The sequence below is a fragment of the Tachypleus tridentatus genome, chromosome 10 (genome assembly GCF_004210375.1).
Source record: "Tachypleus tridentatus isolate NWPU-2018 chromosome 10, ASM421037v1, whole genome shotgun sequence".
Taxonomy (NCBI): Eukaryota; Metazoa; Arthropoda; class Merostomata; order Xiphosura; family Limulidae; genus Tachypleus; species Tachypleus tridentatus.
The window spans coordinates 43,322,034-43,337,703 of record NC_134834.1 but is presented as its reverse complement, the minus strand read 5'-3'; the positions used below and the strand labels follow the sequence as shown (position 1 = coordinate 43,337,703).

Genomic DNA, 15,670 nt, shown 5'->3' with positions numbered 1-15,670 from the left:
ACCTCCTCTCGCCCACCCAGTGTGGATTCCGACGACAGCACTCCACCACAGACCACCTAATTCGACTTGAAACGTCAATCAGAGAAGCCTTTCTCAAACGCCAACATCTTGGATCAATATTCTTTGACACTGAGAAGCTTATGACACAATATGGAGGTATGGTGTTTTGCGAGACCTCCATACATATGGGTTACGTGGCCATTTACCCATGTTTATTAAAAAAATTGTAATGGACAGGAGATTCCAAGTGCGTGTGGGTTCGAAACTTTCCCGTTTTTTTGTACAGGAACTTGGAGTCTTTCAGGGCTGTGTTTTGAGTGTCACACTTTTCAGTATAAAGATAAATGCCATCACTGAACAACTCCCTTTCACTATTGCGAATGGGCTGTATGTCGACGACTTTCACATTTCATGTCAGTCGTCGAACATGAGATATATTGAGCGGCAACTACAAACTGCTCTCAATCGTGTACTGAAGTGGACTATGGCGAACGGCTTCAATTTCTCTCTCTCTAAAACCGTTTGCATGCACTTTTGCCGCCAACAAGGTATTCACACTAATCCTGAACTTCATATCGGTGAAGTTTCGCTGCCAGTGGTCCCTGAGACCAAGTTTTTGGGGCTTATCTTTGACCGTAAGCTGACCTTTATACCACACTTAAAGCAGCTACGGGTCAAATGCACAAGAGCATTGAACATCCTCCGTGTCCTCTCTACTATTAGTTGGGAGCAGATCAATATTCTATGTTAAAGGTATATCGTGTTCTTATTCGATCAAAACTCGACTGTGTATCAATGGTCTATGGCTCTGCCAGACCCTCGGCCTTAAAGATGCTAGGCCCCATTCATCACCAAGGACTTTGACTCTGCACTGGGGCTTTCCGCACCTCTCCAGTTCAAAGCTTATACGTTGCATCTCATGATCCTTCTCTGCACCTTCGCCGTTTGCAACTATTTTTACTATATTCTTCGAAACTTCGTTCCTTACCAAAGTATCCCACCTGGGGATGTGTTTTTCTTCCTCGGTGGGCTGTACTTTTTCAGAACAGACGATCTGCTATTGCTCCGTTTGGCCTTCGAATCCAGGCGCAATTAGATGATTTGGGTCTGTCCTTGGATAACATTGCAGATTTCACAGGTCAGCCCATCCCACCACGGCTTATTACAGCCCCCAAATGTGACCTTTCTTTCAGTCATCTTAAAAAAGGCAGATACTCCAGATTGGAAGTACTGTCATTTATTTAATGAACATCTTTCAAACAATCATTCTGTTCCAATTTATACAGATGGTTCCAAATCAGGTAATTCAGTAGGCTCTGCTATGGTTTGCTGCGGTTCGGTGGTTGCGCGCAGAATCCCCTCTACATATCTCTTGCCCTGGATCATATTGAAGGTGAGCAGTACTCCAACTGCACTATTTATACTGACTCGCTTAGTTCTATACTGGCCCTGGAATCGCTACATGTTGGCTCACACCCTGTTCTCGCTGATATTCAAAACCGACTGGTCCATTTCTCATTAACTGCTACTTCTATCCAGTTTTTCTGGATACCAGGCCATGTTGGTATTCGCGGGAACGAGCTTGCAGACACGGCAGCTAAATCTATCTGCTCCGGCACTATCACCATTGTGCCTATTCCGTACATGGACTATGGTCTTGTGTTCAAGGCTCGGCTCCGTGCCAGCTAGCAGTCCACTTGGAGTGAGCAACGCGACAACAAGCTTTTCCAAATAAAACCCTATATTGAGCTTTGGCCATCTAGCTTCCGTTAGGTTCGGAAGGAGGAAGTTGTTTTAACTAGACTACGCATTGGTCACAGTTTTTTAACTCATCGTTTTCTTTTATCTGGAACTGATGCACCAATGTGTAGTCTATGTAACACTCAAATCACTGTTAGCCACATTTTACTTTCTTGCCATCGTTACGATTCTCAACGACGGCAATATTTTAAACATGTTTTTTCCCAGGGTTTATCTGTAACATTGGACAGTGTTATTGGACACTGTCCACCTTGATAAAGTTTTTTAGTTTTTTAATGGCCATTAATCTTTTTAATCTCATTTAAGTGTTGGATATTTATTCATTACACCTTTTTAATTGTGGTTCCCTTTTCACAGTTTCATTCTCTCTGGTTCAATTTGACATTGGACAATGGCCAGAACATTAAATAACTCGACACCAGGACTGGAAAGGCCAACTTCAGGTTACTAACGCTGCTGTTTAAACTATCCGTTTGAACTACCCGTTTGTCGTCCTGGCGAGTTATTGTTATTCCAATTTTGCTGCATGTCTTTTAAACTTTTATTACTTTACTCTTTGGTACTGGCCATAATGACACATAACCCGGAACCAGGACTGGAAAGACCAACTTCAGGTGACTGACGGTGGTTCTGTACTTGCCTGTTAGTCTTCCTGGCGGGTTATGATCGTTACCATTCTGCTACAGGAAGTCCTTTACAACTTTATAGATTGGATGTCAACATCGGTTTTATGCAATTTTCTGCTTTTAATTGCTGTTTTGTTTTTACCTTCGTTTACTTTTACAAATTTTACTACATTTACTTTACTTTTACCTTCTTACTGGACATTTGGCTACTCATTATTACGATTTTGCTATATGTGTTTTAAAACTTCTATTGTTTTACATTTTGATAATGGCTGCTATGACACATAACCCGGAACCAGGACTGGAAAGGCCAACTTCAGGTGACTGACGGTGGTTCTTGAACTTATCTGTTAGTCTTCCTGGTGGGTTATGATCATTACCATTTTGCTAGAGTAAATACTTTACAACTTCTTATACTCTGCTTTCTCTCTTACCATTGTAAACTAGGTGTCAACATTGGTTTGATGCTTTTCTGTTTTTTAAAGCTGTTTTGTTTTACCTTCATTTCCTTTTCTGTATTTTACTACATTTAATTTATTTCTATCTTTTTACCAAACGTTTGGCGCAGATAGCCTCGCTGCTTTGTGCCATAAAACACTAAATCAATCAATCGAAACGTTCTTAAAAACTGTGTTATTTCTTCTTTCCTCACTACACGAATTAGACATAATGACAACATTTTATAATAATTGATCAATGTATCTCGTTACGTAATTAAAAGGAGTGCAACATTAAAATTAATAACTAATTAAAAACAAGGTCCAGTTGTAGAGAGACTCTACACTCTCCCATATTCTGGAACGTGTTCTTAATAAATTTTGTACTGTGTAATTGTTTTGATGTTTTACTCATTTTAATTGTATATATATATACACGAGGGCCATTTTATTTTAATTACCTTGTTTTGGTTGTGCTGTATAAATCACAAAATTGACCAAAAATATACTACATCATTGTTTTTAACATCGATATTGGTGACACAGCGAGAATAATTGTAGGTCTCTAATGCTCTAGGTGTAGTTGCTTAGTTATCTCTCGTTGACGGAATCTGGGAGTTGTTCTCTGATGCGAAAACAGTGTAAATAGTTCAGTGTGCATATCTTTGTGTTAAAATGAAACAAAAACGGACGATGTTTTCCTCTTGAAGAAGGTATTTTGTTGAAGTGTTTAAGGGCTTTAATTCTAAATATTCACACCATTCAAGATTCAAGAATATATGTTGTTGTTTACAAATTAAAACATATTCATTTTAATTGTGTTTACTTTTTCTATCACGAAGATTGTCTAATTGAAGATTAGATCTTGAAAATTTGTTTCTAAATCGATCTTTAAACAACTTTAAAAACACATTACTTGATGTTTTTATTCTCATAGCAAGAAAAGGAAGTCGTATACTGCAGTCTTTGACCCCAGAACAACGTTCAGAAGCTATCAATAAGATAGCTGAGTTATTGCAGTCAAGAAAAGAAGAGATTCTTCAGGCAAACAGTCGAGACATAAAACGAGCAGAAGAAGAAGGCAATTATTTAAATAATTTTAAAGAATATCTGACAATAGAAGTCTGACACGTTTTAAACTAAAATATTTAATTTAAGATTTAAAATAAAATATATGGTACAACAAAAATCACTAGTTTATCGTGAGATTATTAAGAATAAAGTCATAAAACTAATATTAAAGTCTTAAATAGTTAAGTAATTAGCAAACAGCTATAACAACTGTTTTAATAGGAAATTTGATGTTTTAGAACTAGAGTGAGCCGAGGGTTATCGCACTTTATTTAAATTATTTGTACTTGCTAATGTGGTATTTAATATCGTTGAATGCTAGTCGAGACATCATGGTCGACAAGTTTAGTACTTATATTTTTGTTCTTTTTGAGACTAAGGCTGGTCAATAGTACAATGGTTTCATGATTAAAACTGTTGCGAGACCAACTAATTCTTGTATGTGTATGTTTTTTACGTTTAATCCTAGATATGTTTGAATTAAGTTGAGACTGGGAAAACTTCTTTCTATTCTGACAATGGTTAGCAGACTTAGTGTTATAAAGGTATTGGAAACACAATTCCAATCTTCTCGTTGTACATGCTTTCCTGTAAAATTTTCAGTATCATTTAGTTCTTCTTCATGAATGGTCCTGTATTGCAACACATAGTTCTGTTACGCACATTAATTGCCTCGAAATCTAGTAAGTTGACTTTTTTTTGCATGCAGATATGTTGTTTTAGGGTATATTTTTAAAGTAAATTATTTTAATTTCTTCTGTAAGCTCCATTACTTCCACCAACTCCATTGCAAAACCTTCAGCAGATTTGTATTGATTTGTATTTTATATTTCAAGAAACAATATTGACATCAAAAGGCCACTCGTTACACTGTAGCTGCTTCTGTTGTGCCGATACCATTCAGCGAGTCACATCACAAATTTGAAACTTAACTTTAGGACTGTAGTTGATTTTACTATAGGTCACGAGGTTCTTTCTTTGGCACATATGAGAATGATGTCTTCTGCAGCAGCGACCAGTATATTGGATTGCGTGAACAGCATTAATCATATTTTCACGTATCATTTAATAAACCAAGAAAAATGTTCTGAAAATACATTCTAATGAGGAGATGAAGTAGAAAGTGGTCCGATGCAACGGTTTGTTGTATTCACTGTCACACTTAGTTTTCTACAGGCAACGCCATTTCCTGAAGTCTGCACAGTACAGCTTTTACCGTTTTGAGAGTAGTTTGACCATAAACTGTAAAAATCCCATAGAAAAGACAATATACGCTGTTACCAAGTCCTTCAGTTCGTAGATGCATCAGCTGCTGTGATAAACCGAATACACATTTTTGTACAAGAAAAATCAGTTAAATCTGAATTTTCTTACTTTATTGTGCTTATGAATTTCTCGCATTGCAATTACTCTAAGTTGTTTCTTTATGATAGTATAAAACATGGCCGAATAATGTATTTAACAAATTTAATTTCCAGGTGTGAAGAGTGCCTAATGACATCCACAAAGAGTTTATATTCAGTGAACTCTTATAAAAGCCATCATACTTTGTTTAATCATATAACCAATTTTTATATTGATTATTTGCTTCATTTTCAGCCAAGATTTTATTTCTTTATATTGCCTTTAAACAGTCGGCTGACTTTTCATATCAATTTAACATGTTGGGAAATTATTCTATTTCTTTGACAATATAGAAATATGTTGAAAGTATCTACATAAAAACAGAAGACTGAAAGGCGTGCGACCAAATATTGAACGTACTGTCTTGAAATGTTACTCCAGTGGCATGTCGTCTCGCGTAATAACTTGTGAAATATCTAAACCTATACTGTTCCACTTTCAATCAATAACTGTTGCACTTTTGAATCAGTTTTTGGCTGCTTATATGGATCACCCAAATCAAACATACACGTATTTTCACTTTATTTTTTCTGCTTTTCAATTTTTTAGAGCTATTTATTCCATGGTGAGCAGACGATTTCTGAGACAGCATAAAAGGAAGTTTTGATAATATGATTATGAACTAGTTTTCGCCTTTGTAGTTTTTGACTTTTTAATGATAGTATTTTTACTTTTCTGTAATGCTTGACACTGCAAAACTCATGTGACGAGCATATTTTGTTTCATACATGCTATTAAAAAGACAACTCTAATGATCAGTTATATTTTAGCTCATTCTTTAACCAATTTTGAGTTATAATCGTTTTAATGATCACATTTTGAGACAGTTCGTACTTTTTCAAAAATTATACAAAAGGAAAAATAATTTTGTAAGAATATCTTTATCATGCAGACAGCATAGTAAATTATAATTCGAATGAGATTCCTTATTATCTATATATCACAGTGGTTTAGCTTTTAGAATTTTTCTAGAAAGTTTTAGTTATACATTTTTGTAGCATTTTTATTTGGTGCTATTCGTGAAAAAGCGATAAACTTCTGCTGTACATGGAGGAAAACTGGATTCTTTGTTTCGTTCTTTCAGAAGCGATGAGTTAGGGAAATATAAACAACAGTCAAAATATTATACAGGTACAATGACCTAAGCAAACAAATTCAACGGCAAAATTATTTTTATTTTCTAGTTCCTCCACTTTGCTGCTTTAGGTGGTTGCTTACTTTTCTTTATAACACCGATATTCGAAAAAGAAATTTCATAATCACTTAGGTACCCCTTGATATCAGGGGTTGTTTTCATAAGAAAGCTAACTGAAGACACTGAAATCACAGCAGCGCTACCTTGTTTCTCCACATCCCTGTTAAGTCTCTTGATACAGCTCTAATGAGCTTTTGTGTCCTTGATATCTCTATGGAAAATTTGTCAAGATATATGATCTAAGACTGACTTTTCCATCCTATGCAAAAGTATGTCACAATAGAAATTGTGGTGTCGGGCAAAACTGCATAATTATAGGCATCAGACTGAGTAAAATGTAGAAAGTACTTCCAAGAACAGAATGTTCTTATAAAGCACGATCATACCCAGGGTGTTAACCTATTTAGTTAGTGTGTATATCGGGTGTTTCGTAAATAAAAGATGAGATTAATCTTGAAACTAGTAAAATAAACGCCATGTGATTACATTTTAAATTAAGATTAAGTACGAGGGGTTTAGGTATATCGCTAAAAGGTCCACATCAACAATTGTGGATATTACATAGAAAGAATATCGAACCCTGATAACGGTATATATTTATCATGTCTATTTCCAATTATATTGATATACAGAGAAAATATTACTGATTATAAATATAACGTTTTGTGTTATATTGATATGTATGTATTTAATATTCACGATTGTTAAGCGAAACCCATTATAGATCCATAAAATGTCTCTAATTATTAGGCTGAGAACGTTAAAATTCATAGTTTGATTCTTTCGGTTGGCACAGCTCATAAACTCGTTTTCCAGTACCGCATTTTACACATAGTAAGTTAATGTTTTGTTATGCTGGACCTTTATTAGTAAGTTAATGTTTTGTTATGCTGGACCTTTATTAGTAAGTTAATGTTTTGTTATGCTGGACTTTTATTTTTTGTGATATGAAACTGTTTTCAAATTGTCGTTTAAGTGATTTTCTAGCTCTTACTTTTGTTTTAATTCGTGTGATTTACAAGTATGGCTATGATTGTTAATAGAATAACAATTCAAGCCCAAAATAAACCAATGCAAAGGAACACCTTTATATCAATAAAAATAATCAAACATTTAAGCATCTCTACATTCCTATACTCAGTTACACAACCCCCTTCAAACATGTGGTCAGCTATCAGTCAGTTACCTCTTTCTTTCTTTGTGAACCTGACGATGAACTAAGAAGGTCGAAACGTTTTTAGCTCCTCTACATAAACAAAAAAAATTCTCAACCCAAACCAGCCGTTTTTACATATATATGGTTATTAATATTATATTTAGATAAATTTAGAGACCAAACAAAAATTTTATGTCATCAAAATGTCTGGTAACTATAATTTTGCTTTGCGTTGTTAAACATATTATAAATGTAATAAATCAATTAAACAGATTAACTTATATGGCTTACCCATATACAGTTGTAAGAATTATACTGAAACCAGAAGACAAATTATCGCCAAGTTATGTGTATGTGTGGTACACGAGTTTCGCTCTTCTAGATATAAGTTTAGGTGTGAAAAGGCTTAAATCATGTAAGCAATCTTAAGAAAATAAATTAACGATACCAAGTTATATATGTACACACGAAAGGCTGTTTGTAGAGTATCATTACATTCAATTGGATCAAAATTCTTTAAATAGCAAAAACTACACCATAAACACATAAAAATACATTATATATATGGCACAATATATGCATTTAATTAAAACTGAGATAATATTTACAAGGATGCAGAATGAAACAGAATTTATTTTTCAAAGATATTGAGCCTATAGGTAAACAAATAAGTTTCAACATAGCTCTGTAAAATTATGTTACTTTGGTAAAATGAAGGATAAGTGTTATTAATCCAATTATATACAATGAATTTGAAAATAGTTTTGGGAAATAGTTGTTCAAAAGAACCAAATAGACGGAAGTATGTAAAAAAGACAAGCAAAGTTCACTAGACAAACAGTGTTAAGCCTGATATTGCCTCATTTCAAGAAGCCATTTTATAAGATAGATGAATTAGGAGTATCAGTAGGGTCCGTTTTCTTTTTATCTTTCTCATATTAGTTAATATCAAGGTTGTATATTTCTCTAAAAATACTTTAAATTTACTAAATTTATAAATTATGTTTCAGATCTTAATTCGCACCTAGCTGCCAAGTTAGCACTGAATCATGTTAAACTTAACAGCATGTCTGACGGTTTGCGGCAAATCGCTCAGAGTTCTAAGAAAATCCTTGGAAAAGTTCTCACAAGAACTCTTATTGCACAAGGTATCGAACTGAAACAAATCTCGGTTCCTATTGGAGTTTTATTGGTGATTTTCGACTCGTATCCTAATTTTTTACCTCAGGTAAAGCGGTGGATTGAATTTAGATTACGAAAATTTTGCAAGTGTAAAATATACAGTCACTTCAAAAGAAAATAGAACATCTTATTATGTATTATTGAAGAGAGTGTTAACTTTTTCGAAATGTTTCTTCAACGTAGTCTAGTGCTATGTAATTAATAAGTGTTTATCTTGTATACACACTGGTAGCTTCATTAAAACGTTAATTCAATACTTCTTTTTACAAAAAGATTTAAAAACATGTAAAGGTAAAATAACAATTTCTTAAAATATTTTCTGTTGATCTGTGTAATTTTACTTCCAGTCAGAATTACAATTTTTTTGCTTTCTTTCTCTTTCTAACTCTTATTACTGTGTCACACAATAATTTTGCTGTTTTGGTTCCTATTTTAACGTGTCAAGTGATATTATGTTCAACTTCCACTATTGTTTCTTTTAATATCATGTAACTCCCACCCAGTGGCACAACAGTATGTCTGCGGACTTAAACTGCTAGAAACCCGTGGTGGGCAGAGCACAGATAGCCCTTTCTGTAGAGTTATGCTTAATAACAAACAACAATATCACTTAAGCATCAGGGGTGTAAATATATATAATTTGTTGATCAGTTTTAGTTCATTATATAGTGATGTAACTCATCTATGAAACAAACTCTTTAAAATGGTAAGTGCTCAGACTTTAACGCCAGGAAATGTTAATAATATCTGTTGTTTTTAGTTTTTGAAATTAAAAATCGTTATATGTTTAATATCCATTTAAATTTGTTTATATGAGTGTAACGAGTTTTGATTTTTTTAGTTATAATTACTACTTACTCCTATCATAAATTTGTCATGAAGTATTATTAAGGTATGTAGTGCTCTTCCAAAAATGAATAACAAGACGTGTTTTATTGCTTTACTAAAATGCCATACTTTGATTTGATTTCTACTTTCTAGATGGCAGCACTTGCTATCAGCACCGGCAATGGTATTCTGCTCAAAGGTAGTAAAGAAGCAGCTGAAAGCAACAAGTGTTTAGTACAAATCATAATGGAAGCTCTATCACCATACAACGCCACGGACGCTGTGTCTCTTGTGAGTTTAATAACTGAATGATTTTGACTACGTATTCATATATACGTAAATCTGATAGTTTAATTTCTTCACATCTTTATAAACACTTTTGATACACCTGATGCTTAAAAATATGAAATATAATTGGAACACAGCATCAAGTATTCCTCGAAAAAACAATATAAGCGTGTTAAGACATATGCTGCATTTTGTCTCCACAAACCTCACTCTTGACGCATCTCTTTTCTGAATTTAATAAACGTCAGTAATTAGAACCAAATTTATATAAACTGATATAGCATATGTTACTTCTAGTGGCACAGCGATATGTCTTCAAACTCACACCACTAGAAACGGGGATTCGATACTTGTGGTGGGTAGAGCACATATAGCCCATTGTGTAGCTTTGTGCTTAATTCCAAACATACAAGCTAACTAGCATATGTGAAAACTATGTTATTTTTCTAGTTATTAGCATACCTCCTTTTGTGGACTAGTATTTTAAACCATATCAGTATGATGCATCGTAGAACAGTTTTCACGACTAATTAGGACTGAAATATTAATAAATATATTAACATGTGAATTGCCTCTCTTTTAAGATCTTTTATTTCTCAGTAGGTTGGCGTAGTTTTACGAACTTAAAACAAAGGTGTTGGGTGTGGTCAGTGCTAGGAGTAAGGTCTTTGTATGTTTCAGCCGCACATCCTTGATGTGGATATTGTACATTGGTCTACGACTAGTACAAAACTCTCATTTATGGCTTCAAGTAACTTATAGTGTACACTGGAGGCCACACCACGGGACTTCGCCTTGATTTCCGTGCTAAACTAAGAATGGGTATAGTCAATTCTGCATTGAGCTATTGTACAATGAACTTCACTGCTTAAGTGTACGAAGATTAGAGCAGCAGAAGTGGAGGAAGTTGAACGTTAGATAATCAACGGTTCAGGTGGCTTGAGAGCAGGATGGGTAGTACATCCAGATCACACTGCTGATGGAAAAAGATAGGTGGTCAGTTACTTTGGAAGAGATTGGATCCTCATCAGTAATGATCCCATATATAGTCATGATCCTTAGATGTAGAAACGGTGGTGATTGAGGTGAACATATCACTCAATGTGGCAGTGAAGAAGAAGCTGGTATTACAGAAGGTACACCTTGTACTGCTGATGATGGTTACTCAAATCTATTTTGAAACCTGGCATTTGGTGGTATAAGATGGAGAAACAGAGGCCGGATGAAATACATGAATGAAGATGTACAAGATCTTAGTGAAAAAGGATGGAAAGTACAACATGGTGATCATATATTAATTTACTCTAGAAGAGAAAAAAAACACATCAATGACATAGGCATTCTGACGTAGAAAACAATATCTGCAAGTTTAATAGAATATTGGCCAATAACAGAACGAGTTATTATGTCAAAATTAAAAGGTAATCCTTTTAATATCAGTATTATACAGATATATGCACTAACAAGTGATCACATTAATAAGAAAGTGGAAACGTTCTGTGGTGAATTAAATCAAGATATGGAATATGTAAAGTGTGGATAAGATGTGACCATTATAGAATACTTCAATGCCAAGGATGGGAATGAAAAACATATAGACATTGTAGGACAATACAGTCTTGGTAGTAGAAATGATAAAGAAAGACGATTATTTCAGTTTTGTGAAGAGAATAACATGATGATTACTAATACATAGTTTCAACACCCAAAACACAGACTGTACACTTGGAAGAACCATGAAGACATATAGAGAAACGAAACAGATTTCATTCTGGTAAGCCAGAGATTTAGAAACAGAGTTAAATATGCTCGTACCTATCCAGAAGCTGATGTGAGCTCTTACTATAATCCAAAATGAAAATAAAATTGAAGAAACCAGCAAAGCGAGATGCAAATAACCAACTAAACATGTAACTGCTGAAACAAGAAAGATACAAGACGAGATATGCAGTTGAAGTAAGCAACCAATTTGATATGGTCAGAAACGAAGAAGTCACACAAAGTATTGATAACGAAATAATTGAATAGAAATAGCTATTACTGAGGAACGTTATGGCGGAGTCTGCAAAGAAAGCTCTCCTAAAGAAGAAGAATGTAAAGAGAAAATCATGGAAGACAGATGAAATGCTGCACATGATGTATGTCAAAAATAGACATAAAGGAACAGAACAATACAAATGATAAAGAAATCATAAAAAAGTATAAAGAGGCTAAGAAAGCCTGTTAAAATAAGAAATAAGAGATATAATTTCTGAATAGAGAGCATAAAACATAAAAAATTGCATGAAAAAGTGACCAAAAAAAGATATAAATGTGGGAACAACTATGTATGTAATAAATGGAAAGATGCTGTTTGATTCCAAAGAAATAATAACAGATTGGCCGAGTAAGTGAGTGAACTCTATTACGATGAGAGAGGAAATTCACCTAATATTGACAACCAATAAGGAAGGGCCATTATGAAGCTAGATGTAGAAAAGATTACTGAGAATATGAAAAGAGGCAAAGCAAGTGGAAATGATGACTTCACTACAGACGTGTTGAAAGCATTAAAAATGCAGACCTAAAGAAAATACAGAGTTGTGTAACCTTGTTTATTATTCTGGATACATTCCATCTGATATGTATGATTTAATATCTGTCATAAGACCAAAGATAGAAAAAGTAACAAACTATTTAGATTACAGGATACTAAGTCTGATGAGTCAAATATTGAAGGTCACATTGAAGACGTACTACACAGGAATCGACGAACAGTTGAAGAAGAAATAAATGAAGAGCAAAGTGTATTTATAACAGGAAATGAAACAAAGGAAATAATTTTCAATTTAAGAACAACAGGAGAAAGATACTTGGACAGTGGAAAAGTGTATATGTATTTCATTTATTATAAAAACTTTCGACAGGGTAAACCATCGAAAATTGATAGAATGCTTTAAAAGCCTAGATATTGACAACAAAGATGTGCACTTGATATGAAATCCATACTGGAACCAAAAAGCATCCAGAAGGACTGAAGAAGGACTTAGTACCAGAAATACAAATTAAAAGAGGAGTACATCATGGATGTGTCCTCTCCACAAGTGTATTTAATTTGTAAACAGAAAACATTTTTCTCAGTACTGAGAGAAATAAAGGTATTAAGACTGGTGGCATGTTGATTTAAGACATTCTGATGATACTATACTGATGGCTGAAACAGAACAAGACTTACAATATATCTTGAACGATGTAAATAACATAGAAAAGTGGTATGAAAATAAAATGAATGCTAAGAAGACAAAGAGTGTGTTGATAAGTAGGCGTGAAATTACGAAAAATGCGGAAGAAAAAGTTGTGCAACTAGTATAGAAATTTACATACCCTGAGCAAAACATAACAGGTTACAGAAAATGTGAAGCTAAAAGAGAACTGAGGCAGCAAGAGGTGTCTATAATAGTTGAAAACAAATTTGACCTCAAAGATCATAAGCGTAAAAACAAGGAAGAGAATCACAACGTGCTAAGTATGGTCAACTCTGTTATATGGCTGTAAAACATTGACCTTGTTGACACAAGCATTGGTTAACAAGGTGGAAGCATTTCAGATATGAGTGTACAGAAAGATGATAAAAATATCCTGGACAGACAAGGTAACAAATGAAGAAGTTCTCAGTATGGTGAATGTGAAAAGATGTGCACAGGAATGTAGAAACAGGTTTTTAGATCTACCTGTTGTTTGACACGTTCACTAATGTACTTTGTTAGTTTGGGGCCCCTCGACCACCGAGAGTCAACTTAAACTGACGGTTTAAAGTAAAGCTTACAGTGTCACCTTAACTTCTTGCAACACGAAAGCAGGAAGTTTGAATTGGTGAATTTGTCAATGAAAAGCGTAAAAAGAAAACAATGCAAATTGCACTTCAAAATCTATCATGAATGAAACTAATTTGGACCTTCAAACTTAGGCTTAAGAGTGGTTGAGTAAATTTGTTCAATAATAAAAGTTACAATTTTTTTCAGGTTAGCGAAAAGGAAGATATAGCTGAATTGTTACAGTTGGAAGAGTATATTGATTTGGTCATCCCACGTGGATCTAGTCAGTTAGTTCATTCCATCCACCAACAAAGTTGTCATATTCCCGTATTAAGCCATGCAGAAGGTGTATGCCACGTTTACGTAGATAAGAAGGCAGATTTTACTAAAGCTGTAAAAGTCAGTAAGTATTGGAGAGTATGAGATAAGAATGGTCTTCTTGTAATGGACACAGTTCATCATTTGAAAGCCATCACCCAACCAGAGAATGATTTTGAACAACAAATGGTTTTTACTGTTTAACCCTATAAGCATATTATATGCGTAAAATAAAATAAACATTTAAAATATATATAAAAAAAAGAATTTTATTCTCAGTTTTTAAAGAATGTGTAGGTTTGTACGTTTTTTTAGACCAAAGTTACATCAGGTTATCTGCTGAGCCCACCGAGGGGAATCGAACCGCTGATTTTAGCATTGTAAATCCGGAGACATAGCACTGTACTAGCAGGAGACGCATTTTTCAGATACAAATATTTATTATGTGAACTGTTGTATATATATATATATATATATATGTATTTTAATTTTGCCGAATCAGATTAATATTACGAAAGTAATATAAATTTAAATAAATATTCTAGCTTGAATATAATAGGAGCAATGAATTGACAATCTAGTTTGAATATACTTCGGATCTATCTCAAGTAAACTCCGGCAAGAAAGTTTATATCAAACACAGAATATAATAATACTTGGGTAAATGAGCTTTGTAATGATAATAATGTATCTTCAATATATTTGGGTCAGAATTCTTGATTAATAGTATAACTAATAATTCTAAGAATTTGTTGGATCGATTTTAATAATCCAATCTTATCATATCAAATTCATAGATTTTGTTTTAATAATTTTGCTTTAATCTATTTGATGTGATATTGATACTTGCCACCACAATCAGCTCTTGGAACCGAAAATCATGACATCTAAAAGTGCGAAGTGTGTTTTCCAGTATTAGTGCTCGAACCCTAGGCTTTGCGTATCGCAGCCTGAGATGTTAATCACTTCGCCACGTCTGATCTGATACACGGCCTTTGTTGTCGTTTTTTTGTGTATGTTAATAATTCAACTTGAATTTACCCATGCAAAGGAAAAGTGTAATAATAACCTAACATAAATATATCTCGACCAGAATTGTTTGATAAATTATATAATCTATGGAGAAATATATATTAAAAACTAACTGCTTGTACTTGAACTACGATGGTTTTAGCATTAATTATATATCCCTTAGCTTACACAGACTAGAACTTACCATATACAACTCTGAATTTTTACTGTATTTTTTAAGATTAAAACTAAAGCACGGTAACATAAAATTATACTTTCCAGTGTAATATTTTGTGCTTTCGTTCTGCACTAAGATAAAAGTATTAAGATAAAACCTTGCTGAAACAACAGTTGAATCTTAGCCCTTTCAGCTTAAAACTTTAAATCCTTTTCCATACGTTCGTGAAACAGCGTTATACGAATATTATAAAAATATCAACTTTGATATATTTTTCTTGGCAAAATGTTAGAGAACGAAACACCGGAAAACAATTTCAGCGGTTCTGTTATAAAGTCGTCCCCCGCTAATACAGCGGTAAGTCTTTGGATTTACAACGCTAAAATCAGGAGTTTGATTCCCCTTGGTGGGCTCAGCAGAT

General features: G+C 33.9%; 1 protein-coding gene across 2 annotated transcripts in view; it reads left to right on the top strand.

Annotated features, from left to right (window-relative positions):
- Nucleotides 1-15,670, top strand: part of LOC143229154 (delta-1-pyrroline-5-carboxylate synthase-like) — a 55,214-nt gene that overhangs the window by 27,810 nt on the left and 11,734 nt on the right. For both annotated transcript variants that reach the window (XM_076461050.1, XM_076461049.1), the window contains 4 exons: nt 3,762-3,905; nt 8,661-8,878; nt 9,814-9,951; nt 13,950-14,145. In XM_076461050.1, the coding sequence (XP_076317165.1) occupies nt 3,762-3,905; nt 8,661-8,878; nt 9,814-9,951; nt 13,950-14,145 (696 nt within the window). The remainder of the gene's footprint in view (nt 1-3,761; nt 3,906-8,660; nt 8,879-9,813; nt 9,952-13,949; nt 14,146-15,670) is intronic.